This window comes from Varanus komodoensis, unplaced genomic scaffold (genome assembly GCF_004798865.1).
Source record: "Varanus komodoensis strain SLA01 unplaced genomic scaffold, ASM479886v1 scaffold25, whole genome shotgun sequence".
Lineage (NCBI taxonomy): Eukaryota > Metazoa > Chordata > Lepidosauria > Squamata > Varanidae > Varanus > Varanus komodoensis.
This window is the reverse complement of record NW_025335661.1, coordinates 6,829,225-6,847,775: the sequence shown is the minus strand read 5'-3', so window position 1 is coordinate 6,847,775 and position 18,551 is coordinate 6,829,225. Positions and strand designations below refer to the sequence as shown.

Sequence of the window (18,551 nt, the reverse complement as noted above, 5' to 3'; positions counted from 1 at the left end):
TAGGTACTACTACCTTCTACTTTCTGTATTATTTTATTTGCATTTCCTTTTGACTAACACTTAAGAGAGCTGTTATTGGAGGTGCTATAAACAATGTAAAGTTTATTGATATGTGATCAATCTCTTGGGACAATTTTAATACATCTTAATAGCAGTCAAGACTTTTATTGAATCAACTTGCTCTGCAGTTCCCCCATTAAAAGCATTTTTTTTCTTTCGAGGAATGTAATGTTAAATGTTACTTAACTTGTTTGTTGTAAGCCGCCCCGAGGCTTTGGCGAATGGGGCGGCATAAAAATGTTTTAATAAATAAATAAATAAAGAAATATGACTATGTATATATGTACCAATTTATGTATCTGTTTTGTATTTGACTACAACAGGAACAGAAAGCATTCATGTATCTCAGATCTTGCAAAAAGCAAAAATTGAAGTGAGTGAAGATGGAACCAAAGCTTCTGCAGCAACAAGTAAGCATTTAATTGTTTAGTTTATACCACCAGTAATGTCTAACATTTCTGCATGTACTGTAACAAGTTTGACAATTAAAATTGTAAATTTAAAGTGAAATAGAATATCCACACTAGAGTAACTTGACTAATTCTACGTGATTATCCCAGTCCTGAATGGATATACCATTCCTTCACAAGAGAAAATTAAGTCTTAAAGCAGTGGTGTTTGGACACTGACCTGAGAAATATAATACTCAATAGCCATTGGACTGCAGCATTCCCAAGTTGTGATAGTTTGCCCTAACCAAAACACCATTTAACAATATATTAAGGGAGCAATCTTGTGGCTCCTTAGGCAATGTCTGAGAGGCCATAGGATGTTTCCTCTTCTAAGACTTGAGGTTGGAGACAGTTCTCTGATCTCCCTGCACCCAGTCCCTTAGCTAGGAGTGGAATGGAAGGAACTGTGCTGCCTGCTCTCTCAGTTGTGAAAGTGGGGGCAGTGGGCCATTCCAATGCAGAAACTGTCCTGACACCTCTTCAGACTTCTTCCTGCCATCTCTGAAATTCTCCAGCTAGACAAGCAAAAAGCAACCCAGTGAAAATGCAGGGTGGGAAGCAGAGATTCCTTCCTCCAATTTCTCCCACTTTGTGTTGGATAACCATAAGCTTCTGTGTTGAGGGGCTTACGGGCATCACTACAGGACTACATCTTCAGTCCCCCGAGATGCTGCTTAAGAAAGCATTGTGCTAATAGACTGCTTTTATACAAATTTAATAAATAGAAAAACAAACAATTAGTTGAATTCAGATTGTATGGATTTAAAGCCATAGGGTGACTGAGTATTACTGTACCTTTTTTTTTTTTTGTCCAAGCTGCAATATTAATAGCCAGATCATCGCCTCCTTGGTTTGTAGTGGACAGACCATTTGTATTCTTCATACGACATAATCCTACAGGTAAGCATTTCTATGATGCTTAATTTTGTTACCTTCATATTTTTGGACTGATTAAGTACAAAGGACATTCTCTGGAAGACAGAGGCCTACAGCTGAGGACAAACATTTCAGATCAATTTTCTTGCTTTGCAAAATAAGGTTATAAAATTCTTCTCTTCGATATTGCACTTAAGAGGTTTCTTTTCTTGAAAGCAAGAACAATCTTCAGCTGTGTGGGATTTGAACACTCGGGGTTGTTGCCAAGAACCAATAGGCCCTGTGCTCCACCAGCATATTCATTAGCTCATCTGCATATATGATGTGTGCTGGTGGTAAAAGTGCCAGCACTGTAGAGGAAGACGACTTGAGGCATCAGTTCCCAGACATAGGCAGCTTAGGACATCAAAGGCACATTGTGTGGTTCTGAAGAGGAGCACTGGCTGTTTGTCAAAACACACATCTCCTCTCTCTGCTCCGCTTCTCAGCTGTTTTTCTTCTAATTGATATTCTAGGCTCAGCATAAGAGAGCTGCTTAGGGTAAACACCTTTTTCTCAGAGAAATGAGAAGGGGACTGAAGTATCAGAATAATGTAGCTAAATCTAAAGCTATATGCAGTATTTCAGTTGATTCACCTCCCACTTGTGCTTCCATATAAAAGATGGGAGAAAAACAACATCTGTCTGAAAGGGCAGGGTATTCTAAAGATGACATGATCATAAACACATGTATGCAGAAATGTATAAACTGATTTCAGTTGAGTTTTCTAGGAAGTGATGCTTTAGTATTTAAAGCTGTATATGAAGGATTCTATCTTTCAGATAATAACCAAACTTCAAACAACACTCTATACATCCAGATTCACACATACACAGAGTTATCTAGGAACTTGGCAATCCTAGAACAACAAATTTTAATTCAGGATTATGTACTCAGCCAGTATAACTTTACTGATTTTTTTCCTTTAGTTGTGAGTTATGGATGAAATCCTCTAGTTTTAAGATTTGTCCTAAAAATTGTTCCATAACTCATTCCTATTGCTTTTAATGCAGACAATATGTAACACTGTATTGGAAAATGAAAGTTGGTGGTTGCTTTTGCTTATTAATAAATTTGTATACATTGTACCCCACGTTAGCATTATTAAGTCCCATTAGATTCTCAGTGGGATGGGTAAGTATACACTTAAATATTTCCAGTTAAAATTAATATTATTTAAAATGTTTGAGTTTTGCTGTATCGTGCCCTTAAATTTTAATTCTTAAATGAAAAAAGGAGATCTTGTCAGATTTTAGTAACAGGCATTAAAAGTGCCTTTAAAATATATTGGACATTTTTCAGACCAAGTTTTTCTTGAGAATTCTCCACTTTCAAAACAAAACAGCATTTGCCAAATATTTTCTGAATAAACTCCAAAAATTCATGGTGGATGAGTGCCTTTTTCCCACTGCTGCTCCAGAAAGTTACGAGTTGGGGAATTGTGAAGGATGAAAAAAAGAAGGGATGGGGGCAGTAGCTGTGCTTCTGCTATTACTAGTTGTGAACGCCAACAAACTACTGGTAAACTTCACCCCCTTACTGAAATAATCACACCAATTTTCCACATGCCAAAACAATGCTCAGCTGGTGAGTGGATGTGATTTTCACTCAGTTCTACTTTAAATCATTGAAAGTAAATAGTGGTAGGTACTATGGTAGTCTAGTTTCTAAACACAACTTTAGTTCCATTCAGAACTCAAAGTGGACACATGGCTGCCTATTGGTTTAAAGAATTATATATTTTGACTTCTAACCAGTGGATGGAAGCATTAAATTCAAATTTGCATATTACCAAGCAATGCTTATGAAATGTTAAACTGAAGAATTGTGAGTATTGATTTAATAAATTTAGGGCTCAGACATATGGCCTCTTTATATTTCTAGGGGACCCATAGCATTTTTAAAGCCCTGACACCAAGGTCTTGTGACCTTGAAGTGAAGACTCTGAAGGTCAAAGTATAAGCCCTTCCCAGCTCACTTCTAGTGTAGAAAATAACATGCAGACACCTCTCTGAAGATATAACTGGGCCTCAGAAAGGACAAAATGAGATGTGCTGTGGGGAGGGGAGAAGGCCAATTACTCTGAGTGTCCCCAGCCTCCTTCCCTCCCCAGTGCTAAATATAGATTGCCAAAAAGGACAGTTTAGAGTGACAGGACAGGCTACATGGGGCAAGGCACAGAAGCAAAAGAGATTGTTGTCATTGGATGTAAATGAAGTTCCAAGCATTGGACTGTATTCTTTGGGAACAATTCTTTGGCCCCCATACACCATCTGAAGGGCCATAGGATAGTTTGGATTTCCAGATCTGAGATCCAAACCTCCCTTGCAGCCAGTATGAGGAGCATCATGCTGGCTGCTTTCTGATATTGGGAAAGCAACCTCGGAGTGTTTGAAAGGGAGACATTTTAGGGGGAATAGTGGAGATTACAGAGGCCAGAATAAAAGGTATCCATCCTCCAAAATGTTCCACCCAGGCAGGCAAAAAAGCCCATCTAGCAGAAAATGCAGGGCAGAAGGATGGGGGAGAAAGAATGCCTCTGCCATTCCTCTCACTCTAGGTAGGATGCACATCTAAGCCTTCATGTTCAAAGCTTATAGGCATTGCAGTAGGATTGCCTCTTTATTGGTTTAATAAGCAAAAGCCACCACTTTCCTTTTTAAAATATAACGCTATGTTTGCTGTTATTCCCTATTACAGTAGTGAACCATAACCAAAATAAGTAGAATGATGATCTTTGACGATATCTGCTTCTACCAAATAGTTATATAAATGAAGAAAGCTGATTGAATATTTTCTTGCCTAGATGTGTTCGTTTTGGTAGAAAATAGACCATTTGTGAATTAATATCTGCAATAACGTTTTCTCATTCAGGTGCAGTTTTGTTTATGGGACAAATCAACAAACCTTGAACATGTGGAGATTTTTCTTCTGAAGCAAATTTAAAGATGGATGCCCGCGTTCTGTTAAATATTTTTGTACACTATTCTTTGGCTATGAACTAGCTTTTGAGCGTGGTTGGTCAGCTAGGTTTTGAAAAGGAGTCATTAGTAGCTGGGATTTTTTTGTGGAAAAATGAATGCCTTTTCAAAACAATTTAAAGATTTTTAAAACTACTGATTACTTCCTTGTGCTAACAACTTTTGAAATTTTGCTTGGTCTTAAGTATTTTGTATTGTGATTTGAGGTCTTCTAACAAAAGTTGGGACTAAAGGGACAAATTTGAATTTTTTAATTTGAAGATGCCTCCTACTGCTGCGATTGAGTGGTTTGATGAGGCATTGACATTAGAAATGTAAAGCTTTAGCCGTTTTTTTATTTTATATTGTGCATGTAATTCTGAGATTTAAACAACTAATGTCCCAGTTAACACCCCTGCATTGGTGTAATGTAAACTTGTCATTGCTAGTATACACTTTCTATGGATTTAAATTTTATATTTTTTGTACAAAGGAAAAATAAAAGCATTATGAACAGTTGAAAACTGCATAGTGTCACAGTGGTGTTGGAGGGATATAATTTGTTGTAGTACAAGGAACTGATTGTAAATTCACTGCAAAATGGATCTGATCTGGTGGATTTTTGCTGTGCTCTTGTATGTGGTAAACTACTTCTGCAATGATGCTCCTGCACTTCAGAATACTTCTATTCAATAAATATTCAGATGCGCCAAACCGTATTATGTATACAGGTAATTTAAAATGTAATCACTGGAAGCTTATGTCATGTCAACTCCTCATGCAAGATAATCTGTATGTTAAAAAGTAATCAAAACCCAAGCTTCATACATAAAGGACATTGTCCATATCCACTTCAGCATCATAATTTACTGTAAGTTGTGTATGACCCTGCACATTTCTTGGGTAATGCAGGGGTTTTTTTTCGAGCAAATAAGGAAATGAGGTCTGAAATCGCTTGGTTCTGCTTTTTTGTCTAATGGAAGGCTTGCACTCTTCCCAACTGGTAAAGGAACCTTGGCTGCTATAGTCCTCCAGAAATCTTCCTCATGAATATTAGCCATGATACAATTAAATGGAAGATGTTTCTAGTATCAGCTACCTGATCATGAAACATGGTTGTTTCCTGTAAATAATCTTCCATGTCATGTAAATGGAGAAACTTTGCAATATTTTTTAATATGCAAGTTCTAATGCTCACTTATGCATTAAAATAGCTCATCTCATATTTTAATACAAAAGTCTATTGTCAAAAGCTTTTGGTACAGATTACCATATTCATCTTTATTTTGAATTGTTCCAGCCTACCACTTATGCTGGCCTCTTACCATTTTTTATTTCTTAGGGCTTCTTCCTTGCTTTTCCCAACAGACATTCAAGATACATTCAGTCAGAAGGCATGTAATCTTAATTAGAAAATTGTACAATAGCAGATTTAGAAAACATGTTAATTTATATTTGTATGTTAGTTGTTTCATAGCACTTGCATATTAGGAATGATAACTTGGGAAGCTGAAGAATAAGAGATCTACTGTTTGGGGGACAATAAAGTATTTCCTTTATTTATTTATTTGATTTATATCCACTTTTTTTTTTTTAAACAAAGAACTCAAAGTGGCTTACATAATTTTCTTCCTCCTGATTGCAATCTTCTCTCCACAACCATAACCTGTGAGGTAGATTGGGCTGAGAGTCTGTCACTGGCCTAAAGTCACTCAGTTGGCTCCACGGCTGAGTCGGGACTAGAACCCAGATTACCTGAGTCCCAGTCCTGCACTCTTAACCACTATCCCACACTGGCTGGCTGTCATTATGTGACAGAATCTTATAACTGAACAGCCAAAATCACTGTTGCATACTATGGTATACTATATCCCCAGGTTTTCTTCATTCTAAAAAGATGCAGGTAAACTGGATTGACTTTTTGACATGCTCTACAGCAGGGATGCGGACCATGAACCCACTAGATGTTATTAAATCACAACTTGCACAATTCCACACATTTTAGAGTCCAACAGCATCTGAAGGCAACACATTCCCATCTCTGCTCTAGTCTAAAACTTGACCCTTAAATTACAGTTGTCCATTTGCATTAGATTAGGATTAAGCCCTACATTACTTCTTTTAATGCTCGCCAGAGAAGGCTATTAGAAGCATCTATTTAAACTAGCCATGGTTTCCTATGAATTTAGAATACTGTGGTTTCTTATAGTTAGTGAAAACAAGTCAGAATCTGAAAACAATTTTTGATCCTGGCTTGTATTTGTTAGCCATATTTTAAACCACAGTTAAGATACCACAGAACTGTAGTTTCTTTGAAAGGTTTCCCATCTGATTTTAATCTCCTTGTGGACACATTGAAGAAAGTAAAAGCCTGAGACTAATTGTGTGTTCATATAGGAGAAAACCATGGTCTTTACTGAGAATTTTTTAGGATGCAATCTTTTATCTAGACAGAAAAAAGGTCTGCAGTTCCCAGCATCCCCCAGCCAGATGGTTGTACCTTGTCCTGGGGATTAGCATCAAAGTCACTGCTTTAATCTTCAGCTTTCAAATACCAGCCTAAGCAGGAGAGTTTTAACTGTCTTTGAAATATGATCATTCCCTACAGTTGAGGGGAAGACAAGTCTCCAAACACATATTAAGCACATGTAAAGGCATCGCCAAGAGCAGCCATGTATTTCAATCACTTCACTTTAAAATTAGAATTGCAAAAGGGAACACACAATACCAATTAGCTTAAATTTGTAGATGTGCTTAAGTCTTCAGTTTAATCTCACAAAAGTCATAAGAGCTAAGCTATTGTAGATGTAAATTGGTTGAAAGTTACTTTAAAAAGAGTTGCCCAGTAAATTCAATAGAGCCCATCTTTATATTTGGATTAGCAGGGGGTTTAGGACTGATAAAACTTCCCCTGACTTGTGAGCTTCAGGCACACCGAACTGCAGTCCAATGTTCTGAAATCTGAAACTCCCACAGTGGAGTTGTCAGTATGCAGTGGGCACTATTTAGGCTGGAAATGCGTCCTGGAAACTGTTTAAACCTACAAAACGAGTGACACGCTAAAAAATACATTTCTTCAGTAAGGCAAAAGATGGTATCAAAATGTTTTGAATTAACTTGCTTTCAAGATTGAATTCATTTTAAAAATGGTTACAGCACCATCTTGTGGACAGATCACTGATTCAAATGTGAATAAAATCTTACTTCTATTTACATTATTCTTGTCTTACATATCACATTATTTACTGTGATTCATTGTAAGTGATTATAGGAAACTACACCTACTTATGATTCCATAGATACAAACTATATTTGGCAGGACAAGGAACTGTAAACAAAAACATTTGTACTGTATTGGTTTTCTAAAAGTGATTCTCACAAGCTTTATCAAGTTCCTGGGTTACCAGCAGATGTTGCTTTCTCATCTGTGATCATGCAAAATAGAAATATTTGCTTTTTTATGTAATTGAAAACTGATTTTTGTTACTGTAGCATTCACCAATCTGGTGCCCTCCAGATGCTTTGGATTTCAGCTCTCATCTGTCCCAGTCAACATGGCTAATAGGCAGGTGTTCTTGGAGTTGTAGCCCCCAAATATCTAGAGGACAGCAGATTGAAGAGGCTGCTGTAGCTTCTATCCTGAAAGGCCATTTTTAATAGTCTGCCTACCATACAAGTCATCAAGCATGCAAAAGGTATTTGCTAAAATTATTGTTGGCTATCAAAGGCATAGGGATAACTGAATCCAGAGTTCTATTCAGGAAACAGAAGTACATAACTGAAACTGCTCACATGACTAAGAGATTATTGCCAGCACTTTTTACAGATTCTCTCTCACCACCATTGTTCTGCCTGACAACAGATGCCTTTGCTCTCACTCCCTAGCATCTCTTTCAGAGAAAATATTTTGATAGGATCATTGGTACTGAAAAATGGATATATGTTAAAAACACTCTCTTATTCTCAGCAAGTGATTCCAACAGATGCGATTATACACATACGCCAAGATACTAGAACTTGGGATCAGCCCAGGGAACTGATTGGTAGGAGATTTAGGACACATAAAAGGTAGTACTTCTTCACATTGTGCATAGTTAATATATGGTTAAAGTATAGCTGCATGAAGTAGTGATGGCCACTTGGATGGCCTTAAAAGGGATTGCACAAATTCATGGAGGAGAAGGTTATCAGTGATTACTAGCCTTGTTGGCTCTGTGTTATCTCCATTATCAGAGATACATGCCTGCATGCATGAGTTGCTGAGGAGTTTGGGCAGGTTAAACTCCTGTGCCTACCCTACTCAAGGATCCTGTGAGCCAACATGACTTTTCTTACGTGACTGCCATTATGCATTCTCACTAAGTCCTGGTTTCTGAAACAATCCTCCTCAACTTTTTGGGAGGAATGTCTTGGAATAAGAAGAGGGAGGGATGCTTGAAGGCTTTTTTTTAGGCTCAAGGGTGAGTTCAGGATATCTAAAGATCTTAGGAGGAAATGTCCCCCATCCCAGTTCTACATCAATAATAAAAGAACTAGAGTTGCAGACCATTTCGTCCTTAAATAGTTACAAACACTGGGTATTTACAGAGTAGGAGTGAGTGGAAGAACAAACCAACATAAGGTGAAAAAATCCACAGTTTAATTTTGTGAGACAGATCTTGGTTTGTTCAGCAAACCATGGTTAAGTCCCACCCCCACCACAGCCTTTTATCCATTACAGTCAGTTTTGGAAAACAATGTATCTCAATTTAACTTTAAATGCCATAGTGGCAAAAACATTTCTTTGGATCAGTTCTATTATTTTCTAAGCTGTCGGTGTACAATTGCTGTTCTTGGAAATATATCTTCCAAGTGATGCCATATAGTACTGAGGAGAGCAACAAGGATGATTCAGGGGCCGGAGGAAAAGCACTGTGAAGAAAGACTGGGAGAACTAGGCATGGTCAGCCTCAGGAAGAGAAGGCTGAGGGATGATGGGATAACACTCTACAAGTCCCTGAAAGGCTGTCACAAAGAGGAAAGACAAGATCTCATCCATTCCAGAGTACAGGACATGGAATAACAGATTTAAGGTAAAAGAAACCAGAGCTAGACTAGATACCAGGAAGAATTTCCTCACTGTCAGCAGTATGACAGCACTGGAGACATTCAAAAAGCATCTGGACAGTCACCTGAATGAAATGGTGTAACTTAGTGTCCTTCAATAGCAGGGAGTTGTACCCAATGGCCTCGTGGCCTCTTCCAACTCTACTATGATTTATTTAGAGTGCAGTCCTTGGGTACCAGGGTGAATGTCCCAGGAATTGCAGAGCTATTTCCCCCTGAGGTTGGAGACATTCTCCAACCTTGAAAGTTGGAATCAGGGATTCTGCCCCATTCCTTCATATCCAGTGAAGAAAACCACACTGGATGGCTGGGGTCTGAAAACCAACCTCAAAACAGTTGAAAAGCTGCATACCAGCCTCCTTCCATACTCCTTTGAAGCACCCTAGCCAGAAGAACTAAAAAGCCCCTCTAGCAAAATCTGCAGGACAGAAAGATGGGGAAGCAAAGATTGCCTTCATCACTCCTCCCACCCTGTACTAGATTATTGGATCCCTCTGACTTTAGGGTCTTCTAATCACAGAGTGTTCATTTAAGAGGACTACACTTAACTTGATGTAGCCCCTCCTGAACTCAATGAGTCTTCCATCTAAATAGATCTATATAGGATCACGATGATACTGCTTTCAATTGCATGCTCACAAGAAGACATACGGAATTAAGGAAAGCAATAAAAATAATACATACATTAAAAAGTTAAAAATACAAATAGCAAAGCATCAAACAATAAAACAGGAAGTAAAACTAAACCAAAACTGTACAACTTAGTCACTAGAAAAGCATGAGTGAATAAAACTGTATTCACCTGGCACCTAAAACTTGTAAGGGGTCAAATGAACAGGTGTGGAATGGACATGTTAGAGCTGGGCTGCCAGTATCAAAGATCTACTCTCTAGTTGCTCCCTCTATGACCTTCTACAGCCTGGGTCAGTTGAAAGGCTCTTCCTGGTGATCTCAAACATATGGCATCAAGTGGTCTTTTCAGGGAATAATTAAATGATTACAGAGACCCCCTCCTTTCCACTGACACTCAGCAATCCTATTTCATTTAACAACTTCAGGGCTCACACTGTGGGATGTCCCACTATGAATCCTTTTCCTTTTTGCATACTGTAGTAAAGTGAATTGGTGAGTTCACTTGTTAAATGTTCAAGGGATATTTCAGTTCATCTTATTACTATTAATTTATCACTAATGTACTTTTAATGAAGCAAGAAGGTGCCAGATAATGTGACAGTAGTTCTGCTAGAGGAGTAAAGTACTATTAAAATAACTTAATAGCTACTTAGAGACATTTTAATGCATGGGCACAAAAAGGCTGTCAAAACCTGGGAGAAAAGAGAGACCATGGTGGTTCTTGCTGTTATGAAATTATCATCTCGGGAAGTTTTGTACATCCGCAATTTAGTTACAGTTAACACTTCCATTTTATGGTTTCTACATCCTCTGTAAGGTGGCCTTATCTGTTTTCCTCCTTGAAAATGAAAGAAAAATGCAATCTTACATACATACACTGGTGTAAACTCTATTAAGTTAAATGGGGCTTATTTCTGAATATATATGTATAGATATTTGAGCTTCAGCTGTGGGGCAGTATAGAACTGAAATTAATAATTGCCATGTACAGAGGACACTCACTTGGCTTTCCGTTTTGCCAACAAATATCAATATTTTCTGACGTTCTTCCTAAAAAACAGAACACTTCACATTTACTATATACCTTATGCGAAACTGTTAAAAGGATTTTACCTTGACATGATAAGAAGCCATATAATATATACGATGTTTACATTTGCTAAATTTAGTATAAGATATAAAAGGGCCCATTCTGCGGCCACTGAAGAGAAACACCCAGAAAAGCCCATAGAGAGGCACCTGAATTCTGCACCTTATGGGAATTCCTACTGCACGTTGCTCCTCCTGCCATTACGGTGGTACCCTCACCCAGTTATTTCGCTGCTTCCGGAGACGACGCTATTCTGGGGAATACGGAAGACGGCTGGGCGCTGATTCCTTCCGGAGGCGCCTCTATACCCGCTATTACGGGTCGATCTGCTCTGGCCGGGTTGGGCCGCTTGCCTGCTTGCGAGATGGCGGCCGAAATTCACTCGCGGCCTCAGAGCAGCCGCCCGGTCCTGCTGAGCAAGATCGAGGGGCACCAGGACGCCGTCAGTGCCGCCCTCATCATCCCCAAGGAGGATGGCATCATCACCGCCAGCGAGGACAGGTGGGAGGACCTGAAGGGACCCTCCGCGGGGCTACCTGCGGAGGGAGCCCCGACCCCTTTCGCTAGAGGGGAGAGGAGGCAGCAGAGACGGGAGCAACCTGAGCTCCGGCGGGTAGTAAGGAACGGGCCCCTCCCCGTCCGCCCCCGAGCCTCCGTTCTTAAAATCCACAGGAGGCACGACGCATGACCTTAAATACGAATAAATCTACAAAGCTTTTAAGGTGCTCCAAAACTCTGAGTTGGGGTCTATTTTGGGGAGGGGGTTGCTCTGCAATCGTCTTTCTCCCTTCCGTCAGTCTTTGCAAACGGATAAAGCAGGGGACGTGTGCTCCCTCCAGGCGTGGTTGGACTGCCACGCCAATCATCCCTGGCCGTGGGCCATTCTGGCAGGGGTTGATGGGAGTTGTAGTCCAACCACATTTGGAGGGCCGCGCGTTCTGCACCCGAGATAAAGAGCGGTAGGGTGTAGGTGTGTGTGTGGCGTGGGGGAGGGAACCAACGAAGGAGGGACACACCCCTTTTTTATTTTGGATATGCCATCCCGTAATAGTATGGAAGAGGGAGGCCAGCGGAAAATACACAAAGAGCAACATGTTCTTGGATAGTGACTCCCTCTCATTTCCCACTGAGGGCTTGCCTAGACCAGTAAAGTAACACAAAACAAAACAAAAAGTGAAGGGGGTGTGTGTGATGGTCTTGTGATTCCTTTAGGATGAATTGTTCTATTTGGGTGAAACTTTGCCGGATTACAAAGCTTGCTCTGCCAAATGCATGAAGTTTTACTCTTTGCCAGGGGATGCGTGCATGAGTTTACACATGGTGTAACTCAGGGTGGTGCCCTGAAATCTGCGGAAGGTGGGGAGATAGAGTTCACTGTGCTATAGCAAGTCCCCTTTCCCCAGGATGCCCACACACAAGAAAGGATGTTCTCTTTATTTCCTCACTCCCACTGACCATGCAGAGTGGGAGTTGTGCTTTGCCAGGTGTAGATGCCTGAGCTAAGATTTTCTGTGGAGTATACAGGGGAACTGTGTGTGTCTGGGGGACAGGGAGAGAATCCTCACATCTCAAGCATTTTTTAATGCATTCTCTAACCTCAGACCTAACTGACTAGAAAGTCTTCCTTTCTCTGCATTATAGAGTTCGGGTCTCATCTTGAACCTAGACTCTGTGATGAAGCCTTGGTGAGACCAGGCTCAGGTTATGCCTAAAGAAACTTACCCACCAAAAATCATACTAGCTATAGGTAGGACCAGAAAGATAAGAGAAACACATCCTTTCCTCCAGCTGCTTCATATTGTTTGGTGGGAAGGAAGAGGAAATAGAGTGGGTGTGCACCACTGTTACTTAGGATGAATGGTAGTCCTACATGTGGATAAGGGAAAAAAGATAGAAAAACACTGTGCATCACATTTGTCGAACAGACAGAAGACCTTCCACTTAGGTAAGGAGGACATTTCCTTTTCTTTCCCCCCAACTGGCTTCTGTGGAACTCAAATACATGTATGATGTTATATGATGACAGTTGCAGCTTCATCTGTCTAGGTAATCTAGTGGCAAATATCAGAGGGAGAGAAAAGTGCACATAGTCTCCTTCTTAGGTTCAATATTGTTAACTCTTAAGAAGGCATAATATTGCCCTATAGTTGCCTTTGCCTTTATTGTGGTGGAACAGAATATAGGTGTGTTTTTAAACAGATGACATAGAAAAAGAATGTGTGTAGAGAAATTGTCCCTTGAACCTGTGGTAAATAATTTGTTAATCATTCGTCATACCAAAGGGTTAATAGTTGCTGGTTCTCCAAAGCCTTCAGGGATTACAGCATCTGTTGCACTGGATTATGTCTAAGCCAAAAAAAGAATGTGTGTTTCCTCAAAGTGTATGAACTATTGTCTTGAATGGTGGCTCAGGGATTTAGGACTGGACATCCTTGATTCCTGGTTTTTATTCCAATCAGTGCTTGAACTGCAGAGAGAGGAAATGGTTTCAGCTACTCACATGGGTAGCTGTGTGCACCAGCCGGCCTCCTAGCATCGGGTAGTATAACACTTCTTAATTGGTTTTGCCAGACATGTTGCTTCCTATGTCAGCTGAAAGTTAGAGCGAGGTAATGGCCAACTGTGAACAATCAGCTAGTAAATCCTCAGTTCAAATCTCACTTCAGCTATGTACTTCATGCGTGTCTATTCTTTGTGGGGCTGTCTGTGGGTTCCTGTAGGAAGATCATTGGCCACTTTCTGAACAGAATGCTGGACTAGATGGACCCTTTGTCTGATCCAGCATGGTTATTAAGGTCTTATGTATGGCACAACAGCCTGCTTGTGGTTTATTTAATCCATGGTGAGGCCACAAGGCATATGTAACTGTCATTTTTATTATACAGACCCCCATTTGGGAGAGCTTGGGTGGTGCAAACTTGGGTAGTGTTGGTTTTGAGAAAGTTAAACAGCTTTTGCAAAGGCAATTGTTTTACAGTTGTACAGAGGTTGTTTAATCCTCTTGTAACCTATGCTTGCCAGGTTCATGTGACCTGACAATCCCTGAGTGGGGGTTGGCTGTGCAACCTGGCACCTGTGGGCATCACTGCTCTTTGTGAATTAAATAATCCATCATGACCTGCAGTATGTTATCCAAATCCTGTCTCTGTTTATCTGCTTGTAGCTTGGGGATTATTATATTGATTTTTTTCTTTCCAAATGCTTGGGACTTTTGTTTTAGAGCTCTTTTGGTTTAATGTGTGGGTTGGTATATTATGACAACCAACCCTGTGCTTAAGATATGCAGAATGCATTGTCCACAAAACAACTCAAAGTGTACCTGACAGATAGTCAGGCTCGCTGTGGCTTGTCCCCATGCCTTCTTGCTTCAGTCGTCCAGCTGATATCCCAGGGAAATTGGAGGCTAAGGGTACCTTGTCTCTTCTCTCTACAGCAATTGCAAGCACTTTTTTGCTCAGAGCAGCTTTTTCTCCCCTTTTCTCCATTTTTCCAGAAACCACTTTGACAATCTCCAGGTTCTTAGCCAATGACATCCTTCAAAGTGCACAAGTGGCTTGCCACTTCTGTTTCATTTTTTAAATCTCTATGGTTAAATGTGTAATACGAAAAGAACCAATCCACACAAATAAACAACTAGTAAAGAAGAACAAAGCTAAAACATTAAAATATTTGAATAAGATTTTTCAAGATTCATATAATTAATTACACATTTACTAATAGACAGGGATATATAATGTATAACAGAACATAGTGTCATTATTACAAATAATTGTACATAGATTTCAGCAAAAGCACCCCAAATATCCACATATTGATTCATTTGAGGATTATGCCTGAAGGGCCCTTGTTCAAAAATCAATAGTTTTATAACCCTATTATGGCAGGTAACCATTTTTGGTGCCCCCAAATGTGCAGAAATATTTTTATATTTAAAAAAAGTAGTCAAGCATGGAAAAGTGTGTGTTTGCAGGGCTGAAATGTGCGGCTTCACTTGGGTAGTGAATGAACATTGACCTCAGAGACAGCAAACAGTTATTGCTGACTTGGTATTCCCATGACGCTGTCAAAAAGTGAGTTGTCAAGGGGAAGCAAAGCCAGGTGTGATCTTTGCTCATGAAAGGAGGTAGTCAGTAGATCACCACTTTGCCAAGACATTACTCTTTTGGGATGTACCTGAGTCATCTTAGTGTCCAACTTGGACAAGTGGATCCACCCCCTTTTATGGGACAAAGAGGGGGAAAAAACATGGCTCACAGTTGTGGCAGGACACTCTGAACCACTGATGGTTGCTCCACCATGCCACTTGAGCATTGGTGGGCAATTTGCACTGGTGATGCCCTGGGCAAGCTCAGCACTTGCAGTTCCTGCTGAGCGGCTTGTTAGCTGCTCCCCTCAACCCGTAATGAAGTTAGTTGCTTGGGTTCAGATAATACAACAACCCATTGTGGGTCAAATGATCACTTAAGCAAGCCATGGGTAATTTGTTGCCACCCCACAGGAGGTGGTCTGGGTTTGCATAACGGAACAACCTACTGTGGTTTCTCACCCATAATGGGATGTAATGTTGTGCAGTCTCCCCCCCTCCCCCGTGTTCTTGTGTGCATTGAATAACAATGCATAAAGCACCATGTGCCAAATTATCTTGATATCTCTTAAAAGTGTGATTGACACAAGGTGTGGTGGATGATTTACTTTCTCTTGTCACAAAATTGTTAAAACAAAGGGTATGCCTTGCAAGTGCAGAGAACTGCTTGTCAAAATATTTTGCTGTGAGAACTGTTCATCTGCATTTTATATACTTTTTTCTACCTAAAATCTTTCCCTGTGTGCTTCTTCCTGCTAAATACATGTTATCTTGAATGTTCTTCTGTCTTGCTCCATTCACCCTTAATGGTCATGAGAATGGAAAGTTATCAGTTTGCTAACTTAAAATAATCCTTCCGAATTAAATACAAAAGCTTATTTACCAGTCCTGTAAACTTCATAATTGAAAGCTGGTGATTTTTCTACACTCCCATGTCCATATCCCTAGGTGCCAAAAAAATAATAGCTCCCCAGATTCATCTTTCATACCATTGTACAATAATCCTGCAGAGATAGTGAACTGTGTTCCATCTTTTGATTAAAGATCTGAAGGGGGTGAGACCAGAAGCCAATCTTTGAATCTCTAGCTTTTGGGCAGAGATTTGGCCAAAACAGATTATTTAGCATCATCATGAGAAATGTACATCTGACCAACCTTCCTGAAATGGTGAGCCCATATACAGAAAGTTGAGTCAGTTGAGCCCATACAAAGAATCTGGGTAATCATTTACAGGAGAAATCAGGCTTGCTCAACCTGGTGCCCTTGGGAGTGTTAACCTACAACTCTCAGCATCTCCCAGTGAGCCAGGAATTCTAGTCCAACACATCTGGAGGGCACCAGGTTGAAAAGGCTAGTTTAGCTCATGCAAGTAATATTAGCAGTTATACCAGTGTTCATAAAAAGTTGATTGAATGTAGTAGGGAGAGTTGTGCAGTGAAGGAAAAGTAAAATAACTTGTAAGACTAATAAAAAGAATTGACTTTCCAGTATGGGCTTGTATGGAAGGTGTGAATTAAGATGCTTAGTTTTAAGCAGTTGAAATGTCATCTTTTTAAAGTTTCACCATAAAATGGACTTTCTGCTAAAGAATTACATAAGCTCTTTTCCTAATATTCACAGGACAATTAGAGTATGGCTGAAGAGAGACAGCGGCCAGTACTGGCCCAGCATTTACCATACCATGTCATGTAAGTACAGGTGCTGCTGTGCTGATGTCATCTGTTGAGTATGACCCTTGTATGTGACCCTAGGAAGAGATTCGCTCCCCCATGGCAACAGCTTCCCGAAATATGCATGTCTGTGAGTACACATATGTGTATAGTCTTTGCACACTGCTGATCTCAGTGTCTTTTCTAAATCCATGTACAGGAAATAGGAGGAGAGCAGATCTCCGTCCTGAACCCAGTAAGGCATGGCCAATGCATAGCCTTCCAGATGCTTTAACCTACAGTTTCCAGAATCCCTCACCATTGGCTATGCTAGCTAGATCTGATGGGAGTTATGTGGCCATCCAGATGTTGTGGCTTTTGTTGCTTACCACTGCCATTCATGAAGCCTCTTTTGCTTGTGCTGTGCTGTGGAACAGTGTCTTAACCTGAGCTCGTATGCAGCAGCCTACTGCTGTGCTATCTAGTGAGGTTAATTGAAAGAAAGGTGATGCAAGTATTTCTTATCCTGTCCTCACTCCATGATGATACCCAAATGTACTAATTTGGTATAAACACTCCCTTATTTTCTTTTTGCTGAGTGAAGAACTGAATTGGTGATGCTTTTCATGTCCACTTGGATTTGGTACATATTTTCAAAGTGCAAGCTTCACATGCACTATTAACATTATATCTGTGGCAATGCTGACCTCACACAGACTCATATGTTAACATCCTGCTTTTCTTAGCACAGTGGCTTAAACATTTCCTGATTGCCGGGGCTATAAAAAGCAGCAATACAAAAATAATGCACTGCTGAAATTGACGTAAGGCACAATTATTTTCTACTTTAAAATCTTTGCCTGAATACAAAAAGTGCAGGAAGAAGCAGGCCATAAGCTTCAGTGAGAGAGTATGAAGTTTAGTAAAGAAGTTAATAGAAAAAATGTTTCCTATACTCATATGTAAAGTATTTTTAAATGCTTGCTTAGCCCTTTTCATATGCATGTATAGTAGCTACTATATTGATTCTCACTGGTTTGTGAGAATAAAAGCATTTATTTCTGTTTTCCTTGATCCTTTTGTGGCATCTGTTAGTGACTACTCTTCATGGCCCTTCTAAAGTTCTTCCAGTTACAACATTCTGGTAATTCTTCAGTAGGCTTGTTCTAGCAGTCTGCGTATAATCCATGAGACTGTCTTGTGACATGGCTGCATCATCTGAGTTTGTCTGGGTGGACCATGACAAACTGATCCTGACCTTCTATGGAAGAATGTAATTTTGACACTGACGGAAATTTTCCCACCAGAGGAAGCTGACAAATACGAGTATTGTTCATGCTTAAGATGAGAGATTCTGATTCTGAAGGATTCAACTACTTAACTGAAGTGCTTTCTTATATAGTATATCTTGCTAGTCCATATCTACAAATTAGTGTATAACTGAGCCAATACAGTGACTTTTTGTTTAGTAAAAAATCCTGCTCAAATTCTCCCACAAAAAAGATAATGCTCAACTGTTATTTTCCTCACTCAAGATTTTCCCAGAAAATTGAAACCCTGGGCCATTCAGTTAGTCTTTTTACAATTAAACTGAATCCAAA

General features: G+C 39.9%; 2 protein-coding genes across 5 annotated transcripts in view; both read left to right on the top strand.

Moving 5' to 3' along the window:
• Nucleotides 1-5,105, top strand: part of SERPINE2 (serpin family E member 2) — a 31,540-nt gene extending 26,435 nt beyond the window's left edge. For all 3 annotated transcript variants that reach the window (XM_044432691.1, XM_044432693.1, XM_044432692.1), the window contains exons 7-9: nt 384-470; nt 1,329-1,412; nt 4,303-5,105. In XM_044432691.1, coding sequence (XP_044288626.1) covers nt 384-470; nt 1,329-1,412; nt 4,303-4,340 — 209 coding nt within the window. In that variant the 3' untranslated portion in view covers nt 4,341-5,105. The remainder of the gene's footprint in view (nt 1-383; nt 471-1,328; nt 1,413-4,302) is intronic.
• Nucleotides 5,106-11,493: 6,388 nt separating this feature from the next.
• Nucleotides 11,494-18,551, top strand: part of LOC123024672 (WD repeat and FYVE domain-containing protein 1) — a 65,961-nt gene continuing 58,903 nt past the window's right edge. The window contains exons 1-2 of one of the 2 annotated variants that reach the window (XM_044432688.1): nt 11,494-11,718; nt 16,922-16,989. In XM_044432688.1, the coding sequence (XP_044288623.1) occupies nt 11,582-11,718; nt 16,922-16,989 (205 nt within the window). In that variant the 5' untranslated portion in view covers nt 11,494-11,581. The remainder of the gene's footprint in view (nt 11,719-16,921; nt 16,990-18,551) is intronic. The other variant, XM_044432689.1, reaches the window with a different exon arrangement.